General features: G+C 40.6%; 1 protein-coding gene across 1 annotated transcript; it reads right to left on the reverse strand.

Annotated features, from left to right (window-relative positions):
- Positions 1 to 688: 688 nt before the first annotated feature.
- On the reverse strand, positions 689 to 21,643 carry MALL (mal, T cell differentiation protein like). Its single transcript, XM_087961976.1, has 5 exons — positions 21,225 to 21,643; positions 16,469 to 17,060; positions 4,423 to 4,590; positions 4,081 to 4,218; positions 689 to 2,197 (listed from the first exon to the last, which is right to left on the reverse strand). The coding sequence occupies exons 2-5, from the start codon at positions 16,577 to 16,579 to the stop codon at positions 2,135 to 2,137; spliced, it is 480 nt and encodes a 159-aa protein (XP_087818102.1). The 5' UTR covers positions 16,580 to 17,060; positions 21,225 to 21,643; the 3' UTR covers positions 689 to 2,134.
- Positions 21,644 to 21,891: the final 248 nt, after the last annotated feature.

Below are 21,891 nucleotides of genomic sequence, written 5' to 3' on the forward strand. Positions count from 1 at the left end.
GCAGATATAGAAGGAATCCTCAGTATTCCTCGTGAGCTTAAGGATAAGTTAAACATGTTTTATCTCATAAATCTTGGTGTGCTTGATAAACAGATCCCATGAAAAGGAGGAAGCCCAAACTGAGATTAAGACTTCGCTTGTGCTATCAGACCAAACAGAAGGGCCATCAGGATTGGTGTTAGCATTACTTGTCAGGGAGTAGCAAGGTCTTTGAAGCAGTGGCACCACAGATAGGTCCAAGAGGGCTCCAACTGAAGTCAGAAGCATCTTGACATATTGCAATAGAAGTCACATCCCCAACACATTAACATATATCTCAGAGGAGCAGAATTTGTGGCCCAGTGCTGTTTTAGCCTTCTGACAAAAGTTGGAAGGAACTATTGGACACTGTTATTTTGAATCCAGAGAAAGTTGGGTGAAGTTAAAAATAAATTATGGCCTATGTATTCTGTAACCCCTAACAGTCACACATATTTTCAAATGGGGCAGGAGTGCAGTTTACAGCAAAGTTTTGGCGGGAGTTCCTAAAGCTCCTAAACGTTCAATCTTGACATGTACATCTTCTATAGTTCCTACATTATAGTTTAAAGATTCCTAAAATTATTGATAAATTATGGGCTTAATACATTTTTTGCATCTGCAATGGCACAACCCCACTCATAAAGCAGCAATTAAAACACTTGCATGATTTGGGCAAAGGAGGAAAGTCAGTTATATTCATTGGCAAAAGATAGTTAACTGAAACATCAGTATAAAATAGAAATAAAAATACACAAGTTCACCAATAAGTTACTTCATGTTTTTACATCAAAACAAACATTTTATATATTGTAATAACAAAGAGCAGAATACCTTTACATATATTAACATTACCGAAAGACATACTATTTGCACAGCATCTTCAAATTTAGTTAACATCAGGACAGGATGAGTCGTCTTCAATTCACAGGAGGAATTTTACTTTTTGTGTGCGAGTGTGCACCTCAATAGGTAAACAGATCAGAGGTGGTATTCAGCGGGTTGTGACCAGTTCTGGAGAACCGGTAGCGGAAATTTTGAGTAGTTCGGAGAACTGGAAAATATCACCTCTGACTGGACATTTTACAATATCCTTCCCCTGCCACGCCCACCAAGCCACGCCCACAGAACCAGTAGTAAAAAAATTTGAATGCCACCACTGAAACAGATGGTATTTTGTATTATGTTGCCACTTTAACTTCATACTTACCTAAGCTAGAAATCACACATAAAATTAATGAGATAAAAAATTATTTATATCACAGCTACCATAATGTGTGTGAATTTCTCTTCCCAGACATCTTGATAATTATTCCACAGGCCATTTGGAGGCAACAGATTATTTGCTGTAGCCTAAATGAATAATCTGTTGCCTCCAAATGGGAAATAGTTTTCAAGCAATGTTGTAGAGGAATTCGAAATTCTCTGGAAGCTTTATCGATTAGAAAACAGACACACTTCCCAAGGTTGCCAACCGCTACACAATCTTTCCTGGTTGTGCAAGTACAAGAAATTGGATGATGGGTTTTTAAGGCATACACTGAGTCATGTAGCATTATAATATATACTATACATCAGTGTTTCTCAGTCTTAGCAGCTTAACAATTGTGTGGACTTCAACTTCCAGAATTCCTCAGGCAGTCCACATATCTCCAAATTGCCAATGTTGAGAAACACTGCTATATGCTATTTCATTTATGGTTTGTGTGAATTGGAAACTGGTCACCTCAATATATGAACCGAGAATCTTCTGCCACATGCAAGATACCATAGCAAACCAACAAGAATTCCTTCACAGAAGAGGAAATGTGAAGATAGTTCACTGAAAACAGAAAGTTCAAAAATCCCCCCTATTTTATGTACATTATTTATGAAGGCTTTGATATGAGGGGGGAAAGTAATGATTTGGGATAATTACAAGCATGAGAAAGATTACAGTAAGTTGAGTAGTTTTACATACAGAACTCAGCAGCATGCTACAATACAGGTTTTAAAAAACATGTATTTGCTTCACCTAAAATGAGATGGTGCCAGATGATGGGTGAATTCAGTTGCAACTGAATTATCTTCTTTAAATGTTAACTGTTTGGGGATACAAATTCCAGCTCATGTCATTTCAGTGGTAGTAGTTGCTGAAGGCATGCAAAATATACAGCAGTGTAGTGATGAAGGCAAAGAACTGAAAAAGGGGGAAAATAGCAACGTTATTATTCCCATTCCCAATGCAAGTTAGCATATCAGACTAGGAATAGTTCTAAATTCAGTTTCAAAATGAGTCAAGAACTAACTTTACACTTGTTTCTCTTTCAGCTACCCAGCTTGCGGTGAAGAAAATCTGAGCAAACACAGTAGAAACCAGTTTTGTCACATAGTTTCTAATTTTCCAGGCTCCTGGCCTTCAAAGGTGTTAGCATCATACAACTTCTATTTTTTGTAGTGACATGTAAGCTGTAGTCCCTCCCTCCAAAGAACCCAGATGTCAAAGAGCAGACCTTCCTAATGAACCATGAGTTTCTTTGTATATCTGTTTGGCCTGGGAAGCACATTAAATTTACCATTAACCAAAAGGAACATGTGGGATGAACAAACCATATTATGTTGGAAATGCTTCTCTGATGCTCAGGGCTTTGTCCTCTCCAACATTCAGACTCCTAGTTCTCTTGTTGAGTTAAATTCCTACAGTCTAATGGAGTAGTTTAGCTTGCAAGTCCCTTTCACTGTTTACACTCAAAACCTCCTAATCCCTATCCTGAATTAATTACTTTGTTTATCAGTTTGAGAAGTTATAGAACATCTGACAAGTCTGTATATTTTATCAACTCTTGCTCTGTATTTTCTTGCCTTGTTTAGCCTACAGCCCTATGCTGAAACCCTAGAAACCCTAGGCTTCTTCCCTAGATAAGTGATTATTATAAATCCAATACTAAATAGGTAGAGTTAGACATGCTTAACCCATAAAGCAGGCCATGTGCTATGTAAAAGTTAATACTGCTTTACAACAGGACTTTGTGCATACTTGAGCCATTAAGAGTCACATTTGGCCTTTGATATGCTGGGTCCATATTCCAAAAGATAATAGCTGGAGCCAAACCAAAAGTTGTAATGTAGTTTAATTTAATTTACTCAAATTAGGCTGGGGGGGCCCTCACAGTATAACAAAGATGTTTTTTAAAAATCAACAAAAACAGATGAGAAGAAAGAAAGAAAGAAAGAAAGAAAGAAAGAAAGAAAGAAAGAAAGAAAGAAAGAAAGAAAGAAAGAAAGAAAGAGAAAGAGAGAGGGGGGAGGGAGGGAGGGAGGGAGGGAGGGAGGGAGGGAGGGAGGGAGGGAAGGAAGGAAGGAAAGAAAGAAAGAAAGAAAGAAAGAAAGAAAGAAAGAAAGAAAGAAAGAAAGAAAGAAAGAAAGAAAGACAGGGAGGGAGGGAGGGAGGGAGGGAGGGAGGGAGGAAGGAAGGGACATGTACATATATTCTGACACACGTATTATAAAAATAATATCATTAAGTTTAACTTTTTTTCATTTCAACAAAATTTCATTGATAATTTCATCAACTTTCATCTTAAGGAATATTTTGGGAGATTTACAAATACTTTTTGATACATGTGGAAATCTTTAAGTCAATTTAAATGTCCCTGTTGTGATGGGTAGTGGATTTGTGTGTTGTTTCCCAAAGAAAAAACATTTTTTACCCAGTTTTGGGTAATTTATCCAGCCTCAGGAAGCACTGATTTAATGCAAACAACAGTTCAGAACAAAGATTATCTAGCTTGTGGCCTATGAGTTGACTTGTGTCTATTAGGAGCTTCCTTACAATGGCTGGACTTAAGACTTAGTACTTCCTTCATAAAAACAGCATAGCATGCATTTAAATGAAAGAGTATTAGGATGGGAAACAGATGAAGCATCTGAGTAGATAAAGGAAGACTTTTTGAAATGTTGAGCCTAGCAGGGGCTGCCCTGCTGTTTTCATTCTGGTTCCAGCAATAAAATGTCACCAGCAAGAACTGAAATGTGAGCTTTCAAACAGAAGAGGTAGTTGCTCAGGTGATGTGAGGTTCTTACCGTGGCTGCAACATTGAGCTGATAATAGAGAGGGATATGTTCAGATGGCACTTCAGTCTCTGAATGGATTGTTGCATTTGCCTGCAACACAGCAGCGCTCAGATAAAAAATGCCTGTGGCTCCATGATAAAGACTATCCTAAAAGAAGAGAGAAGTAGATACGGACAGTGTTAAAAAAAAAAACAAGAAGGAAAAGTGGAATTCTTCAAACTCTATTCATTATTATGCAGTAATTGCACATGAAGTACGGACCAAAGCATCCTTGTAAGCAGCCCATTCATGATCTGAGAGTATTTACCCACTTCAAATCTCTTTAAGCTACAGGAGTTGTTGCCACCTTACCAGAATTCTCCAGGATTTAAACTGTTTATGGAAGCCAAATAAGTAACTCAGGAGGAGGAGAAAGGAGATGACAAAGGAGCTGATCGAGACGTACATGACCCATCCTTGCAGCAAAGGGAAATAGACTGTGGTAGCTGCTACAAGGATCCAAACCCAGCAGCCAAAGATCTGTCAGGGTGAAAAATGTTGAAATACAAATGATTAGCATTAAACTTTTTTTTACCCTTCAGAATGGTTTAGTATCTGATTTATGCTTGCATTTATTTATTTGATTGATTGGTTGATTTATACATTTCATTAAAATGTCCTCTGGAGCAAAAGGCTAAAGTAACAAATAATACCACCATGTAAAATGATCTATCTTAAAACAGCACAGTAAACACACTGACAGCAACACATCCATGCACAAAATATCTAACTGAAACTTAATTGGACAAGTGTTGCATATGTAATCTTAAAACAGACGTCTCCAAAGTTAGCAACTTTAAGACTTATCGACTTTAACTCCCAGGCTGGAGAATTCTGGGAGTTGAAATCCACAAGTCTTAAAGTTGCTAAGTTTGGGGACCCCCGTCTTAAAAGTTAGCAGGATGTTGCACCAATCATTGTTGAACCATCTCAGGGTCTGAAAACTGAACGTATATGAAACCAATTCCAGTTGGGCACCTTTCTATATCCTTTTCCAGTATTATATTGGCTACATAAGGAATGGTCCTCAGGAAGAATAAGCATTTATATTATTTAAATAATGAATTGAAAACATGTTTGCAACATCAGCAGGTTCCCCCCCCCCTAAGAAACTTCTAGTCAAAATTAAAAATAATTCCCTTGGGTGAATAATATGTGCATATACTGTGGTTTACATGAAGTGGACAAAGTGCAAAACCACCAATAATTTTTCAAAGAGGGCACAAAAGAGAATCAGTCCTCATCTCTTTCTTTGTTTTTTTTTTCTTTGAACAAAAAAACAACAGAGCAAAAACCTTTTTTTAAGCTAATTCAAGAACAAAATAAAAACAAATGCACGAGAGAGGAGGAAAAATAAACTAGAGAATGACCACAGTGTATTTATATTATATGACTGCACATCCTAAGGAGGAATACGAATATTTTAAACAATGATGTTCAATATTTCCATCCTGAACAACATATAGTACAAACTAAAATAATCCATTAAGAAAACTGTTGTTAAAAAAGTAAAACCTGAAGAAACTACTTTGGGAAAACCCAAAGGTGCTTTTTCAAGAAGCAACAGGATTTTCTAGTTTTTCTTTGAAGAGGTTTCCCCACCATCCAGTCAGAGCTGTAGAAACTTCTTGTATGAGGAGCAAAACGTCTTCAAAGAAAAAAAAGGAAGTCCAGTTGAAAATGCACCTTTGAAAAAACCATGACCTGGATGACTGAGAATCTCCATAGACACTTGGGGAGAAGGGATTGTCCGTTAAATCAGAATGTCTGTTAAATCCAATTTTAAATAAATAAATGTCACTAATTTATGTCACTTGTGCCACTGAGTCATCATTTACACAAGTGACATAAATGGATGCAAATTCCATTGAAACATCAATTATGGAATGGTATTGCATATCAATAGTCCAGTCTGCTTTGGAAATTAAAATGTGAAATAAAACTGAAGAAATGTGCAAAGTAAAATTTTGTCGTTTACATTCAAATTTCCCTAAATGGAAGTCTGAGGACTTGAGACTTTTGGCCTATAGCTAATATTTGGTGACCAACCTGGACTATATGTATTCTTCATTGAAAGGTTTTATCAGTGTTCTGTGCTGTGCTATGTTACCTGCACAACATTCGTTGTTGTGCTTTTTTGATGATATTTTTGATGTTAGGTGTCCATTTTAGGTCTTCAGATATGATAGAATCTAGAAATGTGAAGGTCTCTACTGATGATACTGTGTTGTCTAATATTGTAAGAGGTGGTGATATGGGAGGTTTCTCCTAACGTCTACCACCATTTCTACAGTTTTGAGTGCGTTCAGTTCCAGATTGTTCCAGTCACACCACGAGGCAAATTGTACAACCTCCTGTCTGTATGTGGATTTGTCATCTCGAATGAGATCAATCACTGTTATATCATCTGCAAACTTCAGTATTTTAACAGATGGATCATTTGAGATGGAGTCATTGGTATATAGGGAGAAGTGGAGAAAGCACACAGTCTTGGTGGGGTGAGGGGCTGTGCTAATTGTACAGGTATCAGATCACTGGTGGTATGCTACCAGTTCGGCCCGATTTGGCTGAACCAGTAGTAAAAAAGCCTCCAATGATCAGCTGAGAGAAGGATCAGCTAAGAGGAGAAAGAAGAGAAAAGCACAGGATCGGCACTCCCACCCACCCCTGTGCTTTTCTCTTCTTTTTCTCTAGTGATCCTCTCAGCCAATTGGCGCTGCAGGCCTCAGCTGGTATGTGGAAAGCTGCGTACACACATTAGGTGCACATGCACGTGATCACCGAACCAGTAGTGGAACAGGTAGGATCCCACTGCTGTATCACATGTGATTCTGTCTAGCTTCACCTGCTGCTTCCTGTCTGTTAGGAAGCTTATGATCCACTTACAAGTGTGTTCAGGTACTGCTAGCTGCTTTAGTTGAGTTAGAAGAATGTCTGAAATGATGTGCCAGGGTATATTCATGAACTGGAATAGAGCTTAGTAACAAAGTCAGCCAATGAGTAAGCATGGCAACAGACCAGCCAATGGGAGCTGACAGCCTGGGTGTCTTTAGCTCTGTGTGCTTTGCTGAGAATTGAAAGTGAAACTAGGCTTGCTTGCTAAAAGTGATACCTGCTCTGAGCTGCTGCTGCTTGCTGTTGTGTTATGTTACATTGAAAGTATCTATAAATGATACTGTAAACTTTATTCATATTATTATCTTTATAAATAAGTTAATGATCCTGATGAATTAGTCATCTGTGTGTTTTCTGGACTTGAATTTCTGCTGCAAACTCTAACATGATGGTATTGAATGCTGAACTAAAGTCTACAAAGAGAACCCTTGTGTAGGTTTTTGAGATTCAAGATGTTGTAGGATGTGGTGCAGAGCCCTATTAACAGCATCATCTGTTGATCTATTTGCTCGGTATGCAAACTGCATGGGATCTAACAGCGGATTCGTGATGGTTTCAGGTGGGACAGCACTAGCCTTTCAGAGGTTTTCATAACTACAGATGTTAGAGCAACTGGTCTGCAGTCAATCAGTTCCTTGATGGAGGGCTTCTTTGGCACTGGGATGATAGTAGAGCGTTTGAAGCAAGAAGGAACACATCTCTAGTGATCTATATAAAGATTCAGGTGAAGATGAGGACCAATTGGTCAGCACAGACTTTTAAGCAAGAAGGAGTTCTCTTGTCTGGGCCTGGTGTTTTTCCTGGCTTCTGTCTGTGAAATAGATCTTGCACTTCTTTTTCTGTGATCACTAGTGGTTGTAAACCCAATTGATTGGGGTCAGTTGTGGAGGTCTGGATGTTGTTGGTGTGTCTGAGATGGGAGTTGTGGAGATAGGTGCAGGGGTGGAATTCAAATTTTGTAACAACCAGTTCCATGGGTGTGGCTAGGTGGGCATGGCTAGGTGGGCATGGCCATGTGACTGGGTGGGTGTGGCTTTTTTGCAGCCTCCCCCCAGTTTTTTGGGCCTTCTGGGTCTCAGAGGAGCCTCCTGGGGAGCGTTTTTGCTCCCAGAAGGCTTCCCTGGGGCTCAGGAAGGAAAAAAAAAACAGAGCATGGGGGGGGGGCATGCAGCACCACGCTGTGCTCCATTTTGGGGCCTTCTGGGCCGCAAGGAAGCCTCCTGGGGGGTGTTTTTGCTCCCAGGAAACTTCCCTGGAGCCCAGAAGGCAAAAAAATGGAGGGGGAGCAGGGGGCGTGCTGCGACACCCCCCCTCTCCATTTTTTGCCTTCCTGGACCTTAGGGAAGCACCCTGGGTGAAGCAGTATGTAAGCGAAGGGAATCCTGGCACAGCTGGTCATAGGAACAGCTGATCGTTGGGAGGGGGGGGGAAAGAAATACCTGTCAACTAAAAAGATACTCCTTTGGTCTTTTTAGCTGCCAGAAAAGGGAGTGGGGAAAAACAAGGCGTTCTTGAAATGCCTACATAATCACCCTAGTAGCCCAAATTTGTCCGAGCATAAGAAGGTTATTGGAGAACATGATGGATGACTCTTGGAGATGGATGTGTCCCATTGGAGAAGTCTCATCCAGGGGGAAAGACCAGGGTCAATGAGGAAATGTATGGTGTAATTTAGTATCGGCTGCACCCAGCTATGAGCCAACATGGCAACCTCTAATAAATCGATTTTATTTTCTCTGAGATGCAGCTAGAGGCTTTTGATTTGAAGGAGGGTGGATTTGTTGGAGGCCTGACAATACCTTAAGGAGTGACTGGGTGGGGAAGAATGCAGTCAGCTATGTCGGGCATGCACTCAATGTTGCACATGCACGATAAGGACTGACTGGGTGAGGAGGGGAGGGGTGGGTGGAGAGGAGCGGAGCCCAGCCAGGGGCATGATTTGCCAGTTCTCCAAACTGCACAGAATCATAACAACCAGTTCTATAGAACTGGTCCAAACCAGTAGAATCCCACCCTTGGATAGATGGCTGTAGTTTCCTTTCAAACCTGCAGTAAAACACATTCAGGTCATCTGCTAGTTGTTGGTTTCCTTCTGCCTGGGAAGGAGGTTTGCCATAGCCGGTGATATTTTAAAGAGTTTTCCATATGCTTGCTGGTTTATTTGTTGAGAACTGATTCCTTAACTTTTCAGAGTAGCTTCTTTTTGCTGCTCTGATCTCTCTTGTTAATGCATTTCTGGCCTGATTGTACAGCATTCTATCATCTTTTCTGTGGGCTTCCTCTTTGGAATGACGTAGCTGCTTAAGTTTAGCTGTGAACCAAGGTTTATTGTTATGATATATTTTCAGAGTCCTGGTTGGCACACATAGGTCTTTACAGAAGTTGACATATGAGTTCACCTAGGTCTACAAAGGTATCTTCAAAAACATTCCAATCAGTGTAATCAAGGCAAGCTTTGCCTCCTCAGTCCAAGTCCTCCCTGGTTTAATTGTTGGTTTTGTAGTTTTAAGTCTTTGTCTGTAAGCAGGTACAAGGTGAATCATTTGTAGTAATCATGGAGTTACAACTCCAGTCACCTTTGTCCTTTGTGTGTTCGATAGAAAGTTAGCTTCATGACTAATGTCAAAATGTTTGGTTTGATCTATCTCCTTGATTATGAACAGCAAGACAAATTATGAGGGAGGGGGAAGCGGTATGTCACAAATGTATAAAAAATTGCTTAAAATTGTAATATACTTTATATTTTTTCTAAAAATGTTAAGGCATTATAAATCTTTTATTTAAAAAAATGATAAATATTTAATATGACTTATTCCATAGAGAGTAAAGCAGTCTTGCAAGTATATAAATAATTGTGCTAAACAAAGGGTGGTCTTAGCACCTTAAACAACAAAATCCATCATCCTCATCACCACCATCTTTCACCATATTCTGAGCAGCAGGACAATAGTACATTTTTAGTTCAGTTTTGTGCATATTTATTGTATTCTCCTTTTAGAATTGTGATCTAAATAATCAGCATATTTCATTATATATATATATGGATCTTTGGTTATTCGGGTTTTCTCCCGCGTAAGATTGGAAGTGGGCCAGGGGGCGCGCGCGGGGGTTGAGGGGGGGTGGCGTCGGGGGGGGGGGACGGGGGGGGGGGGGCGCCCCCTTTTTGTGGAGGGGGGGGGGGGGGGGGGGTGGGGGGGGGGTGGGGGTGGGGGCGGGTGGTGTTGGGTGTGGAGGTGTGTTTGGTATAGGGGGGGGGGGGGGGGTGGTTGTGGGGCTGTGGGTTTTGTGGGGTTTTTTCCGGGGTGGGCGGTGGGTGGGGGGGGGGGGGGTGGGTGTGCGGTGGGTGCTTTTTTTGGTTGTGGTTTTTCGTTGTTGTGTGGTGGATGTCGTGTTGTTGTGTGGTGGTTTTTTTTTTTTTTGCCCTTGTGTGGGTTTGGGGGGTGGGTTGCATCACTACCCACTTCAAACCCCTCTGAGCCATACATGAAGCGAACTGACCCCCACCACGAAGATGCAGCACTAGACCACGAACTCGAAGCCAAACAGCAAGATACTTTGAATCTTACGCCAATCAGAACATGGAGAGAACCCCAATGAGAACACAATAACCAAAGATCCACATAGCAAATACCACTCTGAGAAGCACAGAGCTGAAGACAGAGAACTCAGAAAATACATATATATATATATATATATATATATATATATATATGAATAAATTTTTGAATTCCAGTCTCACAAACAGCCTGCTTTATCCTTATTCATTTTCCACTCATCTTGATTGTGATTGGAAGGGTGGACAAATGACATCATAGGCATCAATACATCAGTGCAAATGATGCTATGTCATCATTGTGGCTTATGCTAGACCTCTGGCTGACTTAAAATTGCAATCCTGTCTCTCCGGACAACAGTTGCATGTATTTGCCTTTGTGTACAAATTCTATGTAAACATGCATAAAGTTGTGCTGTAGATGAACCTACCTATAGTTCCCTGCTAAATACACATGTTTCTAAGCTCTCATGCATAGAATTGTGTTACATAGGCACCTATACCACAAACCTAGCCAGATTTAGTATTATAGTTGTTTTGGTGGATGTCACCCATGAGTGATATTGACTGCCTACTTTCCCTTTGTGTCATCAATAAGCCATTTCAACAAATCCACATTAAAATAACGGTCAACTGCAATGGTGATCAATCAGACCAGAAGCCTACCTAGTCCAACATTTTCTTCCTGTTCCAGCATTTCCATAAGAAATAGGACACACTAACATCTTCCTTGTGATTTCCAGCAATTAATATTAAGAAACATGTCACTATTCATTTCATAGAGAGGAAGGGGGAGAGAAAATGTCGGATAAAGATTAAGTCTAGGAAGTCTTCTCCAAGAGTCATGGTGAACATGTGGCAGTCTAAATTGATTGTAGAACAGGACATAAATAACTTGTTTCCCAAAAATAAGACCTGTCCCCAAAATAAGCCTTAGCATGTTTTTAAGTGTGCACTAATATAAATCCTGCCCCCCAAATAAGCCCTACTTAAGAGCCTGCACAGCTGACCCATTCCATCTGGTTGTTCACAGTGCCATGGCCATGAGGCAAGGTGGAGGATGGAGCTGCCCCACGCACCCCAAACCAGCTTACCTCAGGCCCCCTGCAGTCAGGCTACCCATGCCCAATACCTGCCTTGCCTCATGACTGTGGCACCAGAGATGTCACTCGGCCTCCTGCTCTATGCAGCTATGAGCAAATAGAAGAAGTGGGCCAGCGGCCACATTGGGGGAGATAGGACTGCTGGAGCCACCACCGTGAGGTGGGGAAGGTGTCAGGGCATGGGTGGCCTGGCTGCGGGGCCCAGAGATAAATCAGTGTGCAGCACATGGGGCAGCTCCATCCTTTCTGGCCTCACAGCAGTGGCACCAGTGCACCGCATGACCTCCTGCCAGCCGCAAGCAAGCAGAAATGTGTCCCATATATGGAAAAAAATAAGACACCCCCCCCCAAAAAAAATAAGCCCTGGTGCTTATTTTGGGGCCCAAAAGAAAATAAGATCTGGTCTTATTTTCGGGGTAACACAAGTAGATGTGATGTCTCTTTGATCCAATCTTCCCCAATTCCAAGAGGAGATCTGAAGAAAAACTATATTTATAATGGAATTAATGCAAATGCAGTTGTCTCCCTAATACTAGATCCTAATAAAACAGATTCCTGGTATTGATAATGTCCCAAGTCCTGTCACCGGCATCTGTAGGTATAGAAAGAAGAAAAACCTTGCTTGAAATCTTGAAGAAGTCAGTATAAGCCAAATTTTGTGTTGAATAGGAGCAGTAATTTGTTATCTGATTCTGATCTGTTTTGCACAAAACATCAACTTAGAATCAAACAGAGATCCTTAAATGGGACTTCCTGAAATATTGTATGTATAAAGCTAGTCATTATTCAGAGAAAAGATTACGCATCAGACAAGGAAAAACACCTGTGATTACATTTGAAGGATATGAACAGATTGTGTACTTTAAGGGTCATTAATTCCAAAGAACATAATGGCCCTGCAATTCTCTTTGGGTGTCAGGTTCGTGCATACCTTTTTCAGCATACCTTGTAAAGGTATTTCCAGAAGTACCCAACCCTCCCACATCATTTCCAAGAAAGAAAGAAAAACAAAAACTCCATCTGAAGATGTTGAACTCTTTTGATTACCCAGCAACAGGCACACACCCACTGAATGCCAGTGAGCAAGGATCACTGTCAAGAAAGTTAATGCTCCCCCTTGCTGAGAAATTATCAAACAGGTTCTTCAAGATGGAAAGTGTAGGAATATGCACTGAAAATTAAAAGCATTCAAAATGAAACTTCCACATATTATTTTATATAAAGCCATAAAGCCAAACAGTATTATCTGTCTATGTTGTTTTGCTGTTTGTAAACTGCAAGTTCTTTGCATGGGAAGTACAGTTGCAAATATTATAATTGTGGTTTCTATGCATTCTCCCCCCCCAAAATAGCTGGTAAAATATTCACATACAACAAATACTATATTGTACAAAACTACATTATAAACTGAACCAGCCAGGTGCAGGTTTCAGTCTATGCTTAGCTATAGTACTACACTTTGTACCAGTCATTTTTCTAAAGCCAATTTTACTTCCCAGAGTTGTTAGAGTAAATCAGTGTACATAGCCTTGAGCTCCTAGAAGAAAGGTAGGATAACAATTCAATTAAGAGAAAAATCTGTCTTCATTGAGCTGCAAATAGTTTTGAGTGCAGAATATTGCTGCTCTAGTGACATCATCTGAGTTGCTTCTGGCCATACACACAAAAAAGTAAAGAAACATCTGGGATCCAGATGTACTTGAATATTTTAAGGGACAGGAAGAAATAAAAAAAGATTTGGAGTAAAGAAAATCAAAAGGCACGTTCCTGTATTTCATCCTAACTTTGATTCCCACATAAGCAGCCATATTCCAGTTTATACTTAGTTTTTGTCATGGTATCCTTCATGAATAGCCTTCCTTGCCCCAACACTCAAAGAACTACATTTTTAAAAATATACGTATCATGCAGAATTATGCAATTTAAATCAATCTCTTCCCATAAGCCTGTCATTTAAATCAATTCACCAGACTTCCATGTTGCCCTCTCATGAAAACTGTCAGTGATTGTGAAAAATAGAAACCCTCTTCCACTGAGCTGCCCATTTTTTATGCCTGATTGCAATTACTATTATATTCATTGGGTTCTCCTATGCCACCATGGATTTGAAGATGCATTGCCCACATTCAGTAATGGCTTCTGGAACAATATTGCAAAGAAGGCATTATCTAACATGTTGTTGGTTTCTTGCTTGCTTCAATCTTTATTCTAAGCCCTCAGCCCAATTAAGTAGACTAGACAAAAAAAAAAATCAACCCCACAAGAAGGCTAAAACTGCTTTTATAAGATTCACCATGATAACAGAATCTTCAAGTCTGGTTTCAGTGTATGATCCTCACTTTTATACTTCAGTGAATTAGGAAGGTATCTGACTGTGCCAGTGGTGCTAGTTTATCAGTTTGGCCCAGTCCTGGTGTACTGGTAGCGCCAAAGATCAGCTGAGACCGAACCGGTTCTCTCTGACGAGCTGCTGTTGGGCCCACCCGACCCATACTGACCTTTATTCCCAGCTTTTGAAGCACAGCTGCTTTGCGCAGCACAACAAATTGCTGTGAGTCAGCTGTTGAAGCTACAGGGATTGCAGGAGGTGAGTAGGAAAGCCTCTGCGCTTGCGCAAAGTGTGCATTTGGCATGTGCACATGTGCAAAGTGTGTGTGTGCCCACCAAGCCACGGCCACCAAACCAGTGGTAAACCTCTTTGAAACCCACCAAATGTTCCAAATGTTATCTGGGTAGTTTGGACTTAAAATATATTTTACGGCTGGTTGCCTTGGCAACCGAGATTCATATCTCCATCAAGGTAATCTTCCTTACTATTTACACAATCTTTGCTGAATAGTTTTCATATAAATAAAAAATATACGAGCACTACATGCATGCACACACACATACACAAACACACACAAAACTCCAGTTGAGTTAAAATCTATGCCTCATACAATGAGAATGCAATTAACATAAGGAACATAGTCACTCTGCCATGTTTTACAACTCTTGAATTATAACTTCCTGAAAGTTCTCCAAGTGAAGCAAAATACAAAATGGAATGCCGTTACTTCCCAGTGAATTTCATTATCGCACTATGTAATAGTGACCAGTTACTTTGATTTTCTATTTTTAAAAAACGGGACAAATCCCTGAAAGCCAAGTTCCACAGATGGATGTAACCATAGGGAATCTCCAAGACTGACAATACTCAGCACTTAACAATCTGAATTCTACTGCATTTAAACAAGGACATTCTATTAGGGTTTGTTCCCCCACTGAATATATGAAATCCAAGATACCAGCTGAATCTTCAAGAGATAACAGTTCTGCATCTTTGTTACCCAAACCTTGATCAGATTGACATAGTACAATATAATTATTTTTTTGTGGCTCAAATCTAGAAACTTACTAGGAGTAGGAATGGGTGAAAGGGCAGAAGGTCCTATTTCTCTTTCTTCCTCTTTTCGCTTCCCCTCAGCCCTATACAAAGTCTGGAGAATCCTGTTTAATGAACTACACTGAAAGTGGCAATGCTTCCATCTCTCTTCTTTAGGCATGCTATTATTTGGGGTTTTTTTTTTAATGAACTCTTGAATTAATAAATTACTGAATATTCTAAGTTGCTATATAGACCTTCTTGCTGTTGTCCCTGAATTAATCAGCTCTGCTCTTTCTCCCCCGAGAAGCACTTTTAGTTGAATCAATCTTTTTCCAAGAAATCGCATGCCTAGCTACACCTAGCCTGTAAACCAATGCCTTTTGGATTATTGTCTCCACACTTCACTGTTTGAAAAATATTGACCCATATCTTCAGAGAGCAAGTCCTGTGTGAACACAGTATCTTACTCAGCTTCGCAGCAGTCAACCTGAATAATCTGAGAATAATTAGGGAGGGTGGAGGAAAACCAGACTGAATACTGTAATGCAATATTAATATCTCCAAGCTAATCATTCCTTTGCTGAAATAGTTTCTAGCTAGAGTTTTCTGAAAATTAGGAAAAAAGAGTGACACACACCCAAACCACTATCATATGATCAGCTTCATAGTTAGGGTATTATATACTTTACATATATGAATATATAAAGAAGTCTATAAATTTATACTTATGTCCTCATATCTATAAGTCCTCACACTTATGATAATCACTGCATCCCTACAGTCATGTGATCAAAGTTTGCGTGCTTGGCAATCAACATGCATTTATGATAACTGCAGTATTCTGGGGTCTTATGAGCACCGTTTATGACATTCGCAGCTAGCTTCCAACAAGCAAAGTTAATGGAGAAAGTTTGATTCATTTATCAACTGCATGATTCCCTTAACAACCATGGCCCAAAGGTCAGAGAATCAGGTGCAACTTAATACACACCTTGCTTAGCAATAGAAAATATGGTCCCCATCGTGGTTATAAGTCAAGGACTACATGTACTTTAGATTAACGCAAAGATATAACTTTGTGCAGTTAGTATGCTAACTGTGGATAGATGCTTCAACTCCTTTAAATAATTAAAGTGCACATTTTAAGAGCAATGGGAAGCAGATATATGGCATATGCTTTGATGCACAGCAGATCAAAATATGCAATTCTTGATTCATAAAATGCAGTATGGAAAGTTTACCAATCTTCAAATAAACCTTTCATTAACTATGAGCATAATTAGTATAAAAACATATGTGCATAAATCTGCATATATCATACAAGTAGTACCAGGAGTCATCATTATGACTCTATACACTACATAATGTGCAAAACTGCTCAATGTTAAATTGGAGATAAGGATTTCAAAAAATATAACAAAATTAAGTTAATTGACTTACCAGCTCTGGCAAGATTAAGGCATATGGTATTGTTTTAAAAATGGCCAGTCCCGAAGGAATATCTTCAAGTGCTGGGCAGCCAGGCGTTGGTCCTGAAGTTTTGGGATCCATTTCTATTGTCTCTGTGTCACTGTTGTTACGATCTTCTATCCACAATTACTTCTGCTGCAGAACTGTTGGCATGCGCAGCTTAAAATAGTATCCAGTGGCACACCCATACAGACGTCAAAGGTGAAATCAGTTCCAGCCTGGCAGGTAGCTGTAGTCATTGTGGAAGAATTTCATACACCACCAAGACTAAGGTAGCTCATCCATAAGAGATCAGAGGTCAAGTATCCTTGTGGATATATTTGTGTGTGATTAAATATCCTTTGGTATCGGAAGGAGATGAAGTTACAGATTCTGACTCTTTCTAAAAGTGTTCTATTTTGAGGCTCAAGTTCTCCTTTGGTTCCATTCCGAAGCATTGCAACTGGGAAATCTTACATATCCTCTAGTCCAGTGTCACTCAATCTTGGCACCTTTAGACTTCAACTCCCAGAGTTCCCCAGCCACCAGTGTCCAAGGTTGAGAAACATTGTTCTACTCCAACCTAAATGGAAGAATTTGGTAAATCATCCCCCCAAAACTGACTATCCAAGTGAGCCTCTGTTTTAAAATCTCCAGTGGAGCAAGTTGTGTTTTTTATTTTAGGAAGTTACTCCTAATATTGAGCTCATTTTTTCCTTGATTTCTCCCTACTTATGTTCTGCTGCTTCAACAGAGAACAACTTTTTTGTTTTCTCTGAGACTTACGTTTTGCACCCGAAATATGCTCAGCTCATAGAACATACTTGCAGGTCCTCATCTCATCGTATAGCTCTTCTCTCTGACTCCCTCTAACTTCTCTACATCTCTTTTGAAATACAGGACAGAGAACAATACACAGCCTACAAGTGCAATCTAGCTAGTGCTGAATAAAATCAAGCTATTGCTTTCTTACCTGTGTTCTTGTCTTGCAATGTTAAAACTCTGAATTAGTTGGGCTACGTGACCACTCCTACAGAAAAAAAGAATTAAAAATCAAGGTGTTTTTTTTAACTGCTTATTTTGGAAGGTTTTGCTGCTTAAGAGCTACTTACAAGTGAGCACACTGCTAGAAGCCAACAAGGGAGGGGGTTTACAATATTTTAACAGAACAGGCCAAAAGAGGAAGAACCTAAAACCTGCTGTGGAAATAATGCCTGATTTGCTGTTTTGTTCTCAAACCAGTACATGGGGTATGTTCTTGAGCAACTATCATATGGCTTCAGAACAGTGGTGGGATTCAATTTTTATTACTACCAGTTCTGTAGGTGTGGTTTGGTGGATGTGGCAGGGGAAGGATACTGTAAAATCTCCAGTCAGAAGTGGTATTTTCCGGTTCTCTGAACTACTCAAAATATCTGCTACTGGATCTCCAGAACTGGTCAGAACCTGCTGAATACCATCTCTGCTTCAGAAATTGATTGTCAGCACCAGCCTAGAACTCATGTACTCACTGTTGTAAAGAATGCAATTTGTCTTTGGCTCTTACATGGCCTTTCTTTTTAACGGGGAACCGGAAGTAACAGGGAAATTAATTTGTACTACATTTCAGCATCTTTCGCCAATCCTTCAACTAATGCAAAGTAAGAAAATGCCACCAAGTGGGCGTGGGAATGCATTATATAAGGATGATGAAACATACAATTTCACTTGTACAATCTTTCCCAAAGGGTGTCTTGGAAGAAATATCCATCTAGTTCAATGGTGGGATTCAAAAAAATTTACTACCGGTTCTGTGGGTGTGGTTTGGTGGGTGTGGCAGGGGAAGGTTACTGCAAAATCCCATTCCCTCCCCAACCCACTAACCTGCTTTCCAGCTCCGTCCTCCTGTGCAGGGCAATAAAAGAAGACCCAGCAGATCAGCTGGGACTCAAGAGGCAGAGAATAGATGGGGGCGGGGCCAGTTAGAGGTGGTATTTGCCAGTTCTCTGAACTACTCAAAATTTCCGCTACTGGTTCTCCAGAACTGGTCAGAACTGTTGTGGTTTGCCAGCAGCCGGCGCAGACAATAGCAGAATCAGACAGTTGGGAAGAACAGGGACCAGTCAGGGAGTCTGGAGAGGACTCGAACGAGGGTCCTGTGTCCAATGCAGAGATGGGGCCAGGACCACTGGGAGTGGGGTACTGCCTTCGGAGTCTGGCAGCAGCAAGGCAGAGGACTCAGAGGAGCCTGTTCCCAGTGTGCATGTGCACAGAGCTGCTAGAAGGTGAGAGCAGCTGAAACAAAAGGGGTGACTTAGGAGTAAGCCTGGGAGGCGATTGCCCCCTCCCATAAGGGATAAAAATCAGTCCAAGATGATGAAACCTTTGCAGGAAGCAAAGTAGTTCGATCGGTTCCGGGTCATCCTTGAAGCTCTCTGTACTTCGGTTGGTTTTTCTTGTACTTCGATTGGTGTTTTTTTTCTAATTAATTTGATACTTCTGTTTTGGCAGCACTTCACAGAACTGAAAGGTGTGCGCTTATCTTGAGGGACTGTTTGAGCTTAATTCCGGCTGGGAATGAAAACAATTTCCAGCATTGCAATAAAATAGGTTTTGTTTTTAAAACAAGTTTGTGAATAATTACGGTTTACAAAGCCTGGGTCAGAACAAGAACCTACTGAATACCACCTCTGATCTGGTTCAGTTCCAAGCCAGGAGAAAGGCACTGGAGACAAAATAGAGGCTGGAGGCTGATTGGAAAGATGGTTTAATTATGAAGTAGAACCAGATGCATTCTGGGTAACTGACCACATGGAGTTGAGAGTAGGGGGTATTAATACCTTCTCTTGGGTTTTGCACTTGAACTTCCTGTTCCTGTGCAAAAACATGTATTCTATTGGCTGTTGTACGGGTCACAAGATGGTTCAGTAGGTTGTCTGAGCTCCCAGGTTTGGTTGAAGTTTGGACTGCTGATACAATGAAGGGGCGTTGGGCCCAATTCCTATTGTGGCTGTGGGCTAATCCTACCTTTGTTCAGACCTTGCTGCAGGGAATTTTTGCCTATAAATAATTGAGCTATCTAGATACTTGGCTTCCTTCAATAAGCTCTTTATCTCTTAAGTGCTGACATCTGCTGAGGGTTATTAAGAGGGCCGCTTTAAAAAAAACATGTTTCTCCATTTCTCATCCAGGGAAATATAATATTCTGCCTTTTTTAATCTTTCTCAAAATATTTCATTCTTCAGGAGAGGGGTGAGTGCTAACTTTCTACAGGTGGGTAAATAATCACTGAACTGGTTACTGAGCCATAGTACTTTGGTAACAGAGACTTGGTTGTTTTCACCCCTAGTTACTGTCCTCATGTTGCTGATCAAAAGCTTGTTTTTAACGCCAATGCAAATGAAATTGAATCCCATGCCAAGAAGTTAAAGAGTTTAAGGTATTTTGTTTCAGCACATTCTTTCATTTTTCTGAGCATTTTCTCCTTGGGATAGTTCATAGTAAAAGCCTAATAACTGTGTACTAAATTATTCTCAACATTTTAATTATGAAGGTTTATGTTCTTTAAATGAGGATTGCTATGAGGTTTGGTTTATTGGCTGGAGCACATTAGTTCAGGTACCATTCTTCTGTATTTTTGAGAATAGTATAAATGTTTGAAATACAGATTTAACAGATAATCAGTTGGAAGGGACCTTATAGGTCATCTAGTCCAACCCCCCACCCAAGCGGGAGACCCTACACCATTTCTGACAAATGGCAGTCCAATCTCTTCTTGAAAGTCTCAAGTGATGGCGCTCCCACAACTTCCGAGGGCAAGCTGTTCCATTGGTTGATTGTTCTCACTGTCAGAAAGTTTCTCCTTATTTCCAGGTTAAATCTCTCCTTGTTCAGTTTCCATCCATTATTCCTTGTCCGGTCTACAGGCGCTTTAGAAAATAGCTTGACCCCTTCTTCTCTGTGGCAGCCCCTCAAATATTGGAACACTGCTCCCCTGGTCCTTCTCTTTACTAGACTAGCCAAGCCCAGTTCCTGCAACCGTTTTTTGTATGTTTTAGCCTCCAGTCCCCTAATCATCCTGGTTGCTCTTCTCTGTACTTTTTCTAGAGTCTCAACATCTTTTTTATAATGTGGTGAACAAAACTGGATGCAGTACTCTAGGTGTGGTCTTACTAAGGCTTTATAGAGTAGTATTAGTACCTCACTTGTATTAATGAGCAGGTGTCCTTCATTTATACTCATCAGATGTAAACACTCTATAAATCTACTTTGATGTAACTGTTTACAAGCCACTGATTTTCCATATACAAAGATACACCCAGAATAGATGTTTGTCATTAATGCATTAAAAAAGTATGCTTCCCTTCAATAAACATCTATAGATACACCCATAGAGAGAGAAAAACATGCACCTCCAAGAAATACTGTAAACCAGGGATCCCCAACCTTTTCGCGCCGGCCGGTCCGACATCAGCTGGCGCCCCTGCCGTAAGGGCGCCGCCATCTTTTATGACGAAAGCGCTTCGTGCGTCACGAGCGGCATAAAAGATGGCGGCCTACTTCTGGTGAGCTTTTCGGTAGAAATGGCTTTCTCCGGAAAAGCTCACGCCGCCGCCATCTTTTATGAGAAACAGCGCCGTGAGCTTACCGGAAAAGCTCACCAGAAGCGCTTACCAAAAAGATGGCGGCGCCAGCAACCAGCGCCCGGTAAGGCTTGTTCCGCCTGCCGGTCCGGACCGGCGGTTGGGGACCCCTGCTGTAAACCTACCTGGTCATTTTCTACATGTTCCTGCTCTGAGAGGAAGATAAATATACAGTGAAGTGTTTAGCCTAAAGTATGTTTGATTATATACCTATTTTAACTTTGTAGTTTGAGGGAAGGAATTTAAGCCTATTAAATTTAACAGTAACCTACTTTCTAACTATTTTAAGAGCAGCACTGACATGTTTGGTTGAACTGATTCCATTGTCTTGCTGTTAATTGATTGGGAACATCTCCAAAAATATGAGTACTTCTAGCTAGTCTTGTTGAACCAGTTTCTTCTCTACAACTATATTTCTGCCTCGGGATCATTATGCAAATTAAGAAAGGCAATTGTCATTTAATTTAGTGAGGTCTGTACCTGGAGATCAGGGCAAAATCCAAAGGCGAGTTTCTGAAAGAAGTAGTTTATAGGTAATGAAAATCAGCTTTACACAAATGGAAGTTCGTTGTGCATAGTGCTTCTTGTTTTTGCTTGACAGCTTAAACACATTTTTTAAAGCTGTGTCACAGAATTTGAAAGACTCAATGGAGTACATCGTGAAGCACATACTGATTGAAAGGTTTAGAGCAGCAATCCTCAACTTTTTGGCTGGGCAGCCCGGCCCCAGGTAGGGCGGGGGTGGGGGTGGGGAAGGGAATTTGTTCTGTTTGAGGGGCGGGGGTGAGCATG

Source organism: Notechis scutatus, chromosome 1 (genome assembly GCF_049901735.1).
Source record: "Notechis scutatus isolate UNSWTSFEM ecotype Mainland chromosome 1, rNotScu1.2, whole genome shotgun sequence".
Lineage (NCBI taxonomy): Eukaryota > Metazoa > Chordata > Lepidosauria > Squamata > Elapidae > Notechis > Notechis scutatus.